The sequence below is a fragment of the Martes martes genome (assembly GCF_963455335.1).
Source record: "Martes martes genome assembly, chromosome: 9".
NCBI lineage: Eukaryota > Metazoa > Chordata > Mammalia > Carnivora > Mustelidae > Martes > Martes martes.
The window spans coordinates 131,538,461-131,545,979 of record NC_137896.1 but is presented as its reverse complement, the minus strand read 5'-3'; the positions used below and the strand labels follow the sequence as shown (position 1 = coordinate 131,545,979).

Sequence of the window (7,519 nt, the reverse complement as noted above, 5' to 3'; positions counted from 1 at the left end):
GATCTGAAGTCAAGGCCAAGCCTCAGAGTAACCGAGGGACCTTGGACAGGCACTTAATTTTCCTGGCGAGGGCCTCCGTTCCCTCCTGGGTTGAATGGGGTTGGAAATCTATGTCTCGGAGGGCTCGGCGGGTTCAGCCAGATGAAGGATGGTGCTTTGTAAACCCTCCAGGTTGATGCAGCTGGAACAGGTATTAACCGCTGTGTCACTAATTTCCCCTTGCCCGCCCCTGCTCGGAACCCTTCCAGCAGGGAAGCCGAGCATCGCCCCCTGCATCCCTGCATCTGGCATCCGCTCTAGAGCTCGCATAGTGCCTCCCTCGGCCCCTCTCCTGGGAGCTGAAAGGAAGACTATTGTCGGTTCACAGACCCCAGGAGGGGCAGGGGCTGCTCGAGGTCACGTGGCAGTTGGAGGCCCGGCCCCAAACCCCGCATCCTGTCTGCTGAGGAGCCCGGAGCCCGGGCTTTTCTTACCGCCCCAGAAGCCAGGCCTTTGGTCTCCCCCACCCCAGTGCTGTTTTGAGGTCTCCAGCCAGAGGGCCTGGGGTCAGAGCTGAAGGGCAGCTGAGCCGGGCCTGGCACAGATGCAGAAACTCTCTCCAACTGCCCCCCCACTGGGGTTCAGATGTCACACACACACTGGGAGCTGCCTGTCCCCTTGTCCCCTCGGCAACAGTCAACACAGGCAGACGCTGGAAACACAGCTCGGCTCAAGTGCCCTCCCAGTCCGCATCAGCCACTCTGGGCTTGGGGTCTAGACGGCTAGTGAGGGGGACCCCTGCACACACTTCCCGGGGCTTGGGGGTTGGGGGGGTCCCGGAGAGGTCCAAGCTCAGACCGGAGCCCGCCTCTCTCTCTCTCTCCCTCTAACTCTCCAGTCTCTATTTCTCTGTCTCTGTTACACACACACACCCACACACACACCCATGGGGAGCCGCCCCACCCCTGGGTTCCCGAGAACCACGTCAGCTGGGTACCGGCTGCCCTTAACCAGACTGTCAGCCTTGGACTCCTCCACGGCCCGGGGTGGCCCTGCGGGGGGCAGGGGTCCCGCTGGCAGTCGCCAAGCCCCCCAGGTCCCAGAAGCAGAGCGGTTGGGCCTGGGGACGAACGGCGTGAGGCAGGATCAGCTGTGGAGGGAGCTCGTGGAGGCCGAGAGGAGGGGCCAACAGCGCTGGTGAGTGCCCTGCCTGACCCCCAGCCTAACTCAAGGTCTAGGAAACTTCTGGAAAAAGAGAGATCCCTGAGAAGGAGTAACCCAGCAAATGGGTGTTGATGGAAAAGTGCCCTGGGCCCAACTGGGGCCTCGAGGGTGGGAGGGAAGGTGGGCAGGGGCCGGATGACCCGCGTCCTTCACTCTGGGGTCCCACCTGCCTTTGGAAGAATCCCTCACGGGCAGGCCAGGGAGTCACGGGAGCGCTGGCTGGGGGGGGGGCGGTGGCGAGGGGAGCACCCTGGCCCTCTGGCCCGGGTGAGAGACATCCTTCACGCGCTCGTTCAGTGCAGACGTCTCTAGGATAGAGCCGCCCATCAGGCTGCAGTGAGGGACGAGGCAGGCCCAGACCCGGTTCCTTGGCGCCTCCCTCAGGACAGGGCGGCCGAGAAGCAGGCGGAGAGAGGAGGACCAAGAGGAGTTCGGTGCGTTTAAAAGCAAAACAGAACAAAGACCGTCCGTGTGGCCGCGGCCGTCAGGGAGTGGACGGGAGCCTCAAGATGAGTGTGGGTCGTGGGAGCAGCTCCCAGCCTGTGGACGGTCGCGTGTGTACGTGTCGTGAGACCCCAGCCAGGGCTTTGAGGAACAGCACGATGTGATCTGCCAAAATCTGTGGGAAAATTCAAGCCATGTTTTTGTGGGTGCATTCCGACGGCTGCTGATGGGTTGGAGTGAGAACGTGTGCGGTGTGTGTGCGCTGTCGGGGATGTGTGGGGTGTAGGGGGATGGGGTGTGTGCATACGTGTGGTTCGTGTGTGGTGTGTATGTGTGTCTGGTGTGTATGGTATGTGCGTGCTGTGTGTGGGGGTGTGTGTGGTGTATGTGTGTGTCTGGTGTGGTATGTGCGTGGTGTGTGTGGGGGTGTGTATGGTATGTGTGTGGTGTGTGCGTGAGTGTGTGTGGGGGTGTGTGTGGTGTGTGTGTGTGTCTGGTGTGGTATGTGTGTGGTGTGTATGGGGGTGTGTGTATGTGGGTCTGTGTGGTGGGTGTAGGGTCGTGTGTGTGTGTGCGCTGGATGAGGGGTGTGTGTATGTTTGAGGGGGCAACCTGAGCAGACTTGGGGGTCTGTGAGTGCCCAGGAGAACCGGGTGCAGAATGGCTGTGGGCGCGGGGACAAGGGGACCAGGCCTCCAGCCTGGGTCATTGGCAGGCAGAGTGGCTCTGGGGTGAAGACGCGAGAGCTGGGTGGGGTGTGAAATGCAGAACCACATCCCGGTGGCCTCCCCGGAGGTGGCGGAGTGGTACCAGTCAGGAGCTGGGCGCCGACCCCAGAGGACAGAACACGGGGAGGCCAGGCGTTGAGGGGAGCGAGAAAAGAAGTGACCACTAAGGGACAGGGGGTTTCTCTTTGTGGTGACAAAAAGAGTGGGGACGGTTCATGACTCTGAATGTACTGGGAACCAGTGGACCAGATCCTCTGCGGGGGTGACCCTTACAACATGTGGATCTGCTCTCGATGGAGAAAGCACACGCAGAACGCTGGCGCGGCAGGCATGACAAGCCCCCCCGGAAGGATGACATGTGTCCCGAGTGATGAGGTCGCAGCACTCGGCCGCAACAGTCACTTGCTGGACAGCAAGTAGCCAGGAGACTGAGAGAAGCTGCCAGAAAAGAAGGGGTCACAGACCCCAAGAAGAGAGAGTTCAGGGAAATCCAGAGCTGTGTTCCCAACAGAAATATGGCATGAGCCACCTGCGGAATTTTCCATTTTCTAGTCGCAGCCTTAAAAAAGGTAACAAGAAACTAGTGAAATCCATATTAAGGATATATCTTGTCCAAAATATTACCTTTTTGGCATGGAGTCAGTATTTTTAAAAGTATCAAAGAGATCATTTGACATTCTTCTGGGCACCAAGTCTTTGAAATCAGGTCTGTATATGAAGCCCATGAGATGTGCCCCATAAACCCACCTCCTGGGGTTTTTCTAGACAGAGAAACTGAGGGCCCAAGACCACAGTGACCTCGCTCAGGGCCACACAGCCAGCAAAGCAGGCAGCAAGCAGAGCGAGGACAGGGGCCCAGCGTTCCCTCCTCCTCCCTCACTGGCTCTCGCTAAGTCTTCGCATGGCTCTGAGGTTCTGTTAGTTCAACACCAAAGCTCTCGGAACGTGAGCTGTGTGGGTGACAAGACAGGGGTGATGGTGAGTGGAAGGGTCAGGACACCTGGGGGGGATGGGAGGAGAGGAAGCGAGGGGAAGCGAGGGTCAACTGCGGGGGGGGGAAGCTGATGAGGGAATAGGAACCCCAGGAAGGGTCAGGTCGGGAGGTTCTCAGCGACTCGGGAGGGTAGCTTGAAGACAGGGAAGTCGGTTCAAAGTCTGAGCATGGGACAATGAGGCAACTTGGAAAAGAACCAAAAACAACCTCTAGGGAAAAAAAAATCTGTAACGTTGAAATACAAAACACAACTGAAGTGAGCCCTCATAAACCCAGATTCATCACAATTACTCGGAAAGACAAGGAGGGGGAACACACGGAACCCTAGAAAACAGAGCAAGAAGATCCCACACACCTTCCAACAGAGCTCTCCAAGGGGAAGCTGGGTGCGATGAAATATCGGAGGGGAGAGCGTCTGAGAATTTTCTAGAACCGTAGAAATGCACGCATGCATGGACACTGGAGGGTGTCCTCCACAACAGGAAAGTAAACAAGGAAGGCAGGCCCAGGACCTCAAAAGCGGGGACCCCCGAGGAGAGGTCAGGACGGCAGGAGGGGGTCTTGGGGAGCAGCAGCCCTCGTGGCAGCAGGGCGACCGGGGTCCCCAGACAGCAGCTTCTACAACAAACTTGAACAAGACAGTAGATTACCTGTCGCGTTTGCCTGTGTGGGAGATCATACAGGGAGGGGCTTTACAGTCTTGTTGGAGAGTTTGGAATCAGTGATCTGCACATAGAAAGCTAAGAAAACCAGGGAAAAATGTGATTATAAACTCTAGGAAAAAACTCCAGGTTGTCCAAGGAAGGATTGGAGATCCCATGGTCCTAGATACCCGCTCGGCGAAGTATCTAGAGAACCCCGAGGGTATGAACAACGCACACCGGTCCCACCAAAATCTATGACACAATCATTTTGGAAGAAATGAGGGAATCTCCCATAATAGAAAGTCCATGGATACGCCAACAGCTTCAAAAACTCAAGAAATGGCCATCTAGATTTATTATTCCAGGATACGACCATGACAGGCCCAAAGAAAGAGTGAAAGGGCTGGAAACGTGACCGGAGGCTGTGGGGTTCGGGGGCTGGGAGGACTGGGGCAGAGAAGCCTGTGTTTATTATAAGTCTGACAGAATTGTTCAGCTTCTTAAAAACAGTTTAAAATAAAAATTAAATTAGCAGCCGGGTCCCGGTCTCTGGCCCGGTGCCCACCTTCCTCTGTGGCACACACTGCAAGGCTACCAAAAAAGTGAGGTTTGGGGGGGCACCTGGGTGGCTCCGTGGGTTAAGCCTCTGCCTTCAGCTCAGGTCAGGATCTCAGGGTCCCGGGATCGAGCACCGCGTCGGGCTCTCTGCTCAGCACAGAGCCTTGCTTCCTCCTCTCTCTCTGCCTGCCTCTCTGCTTACTTGTGATCTCTCTCTGTCAAATAAATTAAAAATTAGAAAAAAAAATTATTAAAAAAAGTGAGGTTTTTCTTCACAAAGTGCTTAAGGGCTCCCACTGGGCTCTGAAAATGCAGAGGGCTTGCACCCCTGCCTTCCCCACCACGGACCACCACCTCTGGCGCCACACCCGCCACTCTGGGAAACGTCACTAATTATTGAAACACTGGCTCGGTGTAGAGGCTCGGGGTAGAGCCAACGTGGTTGGCTTGGGGTGTTTGTTTCACTTGATTCTTTTAGTTTCCCGCATGACTTAGTAAATGCATCATCCATGGCACTCATTCACCTGACACAGTAAAAGCCATTTGCAAAAAAAATGTTGCAGAAAGATGTGACACTGCCCCCCCTCCCTGTGTTTTCCTTTCCAGGGCTCAACACTGGAGTTTCCTGAAAGACTATGACTCCTTGGTAAGGCCAACGGCGTTCCTGTCACGCAGACGTGCACCGGGGATGTGAGCACATTCATCTAACGTTTATGGGGGACCTACTGTGTGCTGGGTGCTGGAATGGATGGAGACACAAATATATATACTGTCTTGTTTCAAGAAACTCAGGGTCTGGGGGAAAGAAAATGCTTAGTGCGCGTTTAGGTATTACTTTTCCGCAGTGTTTCTAGATCTTATGACGATGAACCAGCTGGCAATGTTGGGTGTCCGCTTCGGAAATGCTTGTCCCCGTGAGGATGTCAGCGAGGCAGTGAGTGGAGTGTGTGTGGTGTGCCGTTTGGGGATCAGCTTGGGTGAACGTACGTTGTGAACAAATTCGCCTGCTTCTAAAGTCACCACTTCCAATCCGTCCTCCACGTTGCTACCAGGGTAATTTTCCCAAACCACAAAACTGACCCTCTCTCTCCCCTGCTTAAAATCCTTCAATATATCTGCATTTTTCCGGGAGGCTCACAACGCTTCCCATGATCTAACTGGCCTGCCTCCCCACACTGACCTACACATTATTTTGGCCGTGCCTTTGTGCGTGCCGTTCCCCTGCCTGAAATGCCCTTCCCGCCTTGTCAGTCAACCTTATTCATCACTCAAGGGTCTCCCTCCTTCTGGAAATCTGTCCTTCCTGAGCAGACTCCCTCAGACCCTTCTGTTGGCTACTCGACATCATATCCAATCCGCTCCTTTGAAAGAGCCTGTCACGTTTCGATGATCGACTTCACCAGGCTGTGGGCTCCCTAAGAGAAAGGAGAAAGCCAGCTTCCTCGCTGTCCCCCACCCACCAGCCGTGCCCTACCCCCAGCACCTAATAAATATTCAGCACTCAGTTGATGCTGGATAAATGACCAAATGTTGGGTGAATCTGGCCCTAAGGATGGTCAATGAACCAACCTGGAAAATGAGCAGTGGGCCAAGTGATCCGAGGCGGTGGCCACGCCTGCCAGCCTTAGGGGAGATTTAACAAACTTCTGCCTTCCCAGCCTGCGGGCTCGCTGTCTGCCCTGGGATAGAAGGTGTCGTTCATGAGACCTGAAATCCCACACCGAGCTCCTGGGCTGGGCTTCCAGCCTACTGTCTCCCTGCCAAGGGCTGGGGATTAGCAACCCGATCACTGACACCTGCATCACGCCCGGAGGCGTGGGGCCACCGTGGCCCGGAATTTCCCAGGGGAAAGCCAGGATCCTGTTACTGCCCTGGTGCTATAACTGCTGGTGGACCCAGGGTAGCCCTGAGTGACCCTGACCCGAGGGCTCCCCAGATTGTTCTCAGTGCAGGCACTGACTCACTCAGTCCCCTTCCGGTCACGTGCGCGAACATTCAGACCCCCCCAGCCTGGGAGCAAACCCAAGTGTCATCCGTGGCGGGACGGGTAAATAACGTGGAACATTCGCTCAAGCCACACGAGGGCGTGCGGTGGACCAAGGGCAACGAGGGAGCTGCGGCCACACGGAGGAACGTGCACGACCCTCGAACACACGTTCCTGAGAGACAGGAGCCACCGTCTCACAAGATAAAGTTCAAAACCGGGAGTCCGAGATGGAGCCCGGGCTGCCTCGGGGGTGGGGACGGAGACAGGGGTCTGAGCAGGCGGGTCCAGGTCGCGGGGCACGTCCCGACCTGGGCGGCTGCACAGACTTGCTCACGGCGTGGGGGCTCGTGGAGCCCGACGGTTATGAGTTGCGACCGTTTCTGGGTGTGTGTGACTTCAAGGAATTCTGGGTTCCGCGGGGGCCCATCAGGGATGGAGACAGCTGGAGGAGGCTGCCTCCAGAGGCCTCCCGCTCCCTGCTCGCTTCCTTTCCCTGCTAAGGGCTGGCCCCGTGCACACCTCTTCCCCGTGACGCCTTCCGTCCCCTCTCCTCAGGGCAACAGGAAGGAGCCCGTGCAGTTGCCGGAGCACGTGTCTCTCTTTTCGGACACAGTCCCCAACTCCGCCAACCAGGTGGTGGGCAGCAGGGTGAACACGCCCCTGGGGCAAACCCTCATCGGGATGGACTTCTTCTGTGTGGGCGGAGTCCGGAAGAAGAAGCTGGAAGCCGAGCTGCAGCCCGTGTAGGGGGAGGAGGTGGGTGTAGGGGTGGGGCCGGAGGGGGGGGGGGCTGTGGGAAGCAGCCCTGCGTTTGCGGTCACGAGCTGACTACCTGGGTTCAAATCCTGCCCCGGACTCAGCAGCTGTGTGATGTTGGGCGGGTTGTTGGAACCCTCTGGGCCTCTATTCCCCACCCCCCTCCCCCCATAACGTGGTATATTTACTTCCTTTGGCCGCCATC

The 7,519-nt window shown here is 56.8% G+C and overlaps 1 protein-coding gene across 1 annotated transcript; it reads left to right on the top strand.

Moving 5' to 3' along the window:
- Window positions 1-925: 925 nt before the first annotated feature.
- Window positions 926-7,305, top strand: CIMIP5 (ciliary microtubule inner protein 5; the record flags this gene model as incomplete). Its single annotated transcript, XM_080814472.1, has 3 exons — window positions 926-1,176; window positions 5,178-5,217; window positions 7,114-7,305. The coding sequence occupies 3 exons, from the start codon at window positions 926-928 to the stop codon at window positions 7,303-7,305; spliced, it is 483 nt and encodes a 160-aa protein (XP_080670598.1).
- Between the last annotated feature and the right edge of the window lie 214 nt (window positions 7,306-7,519).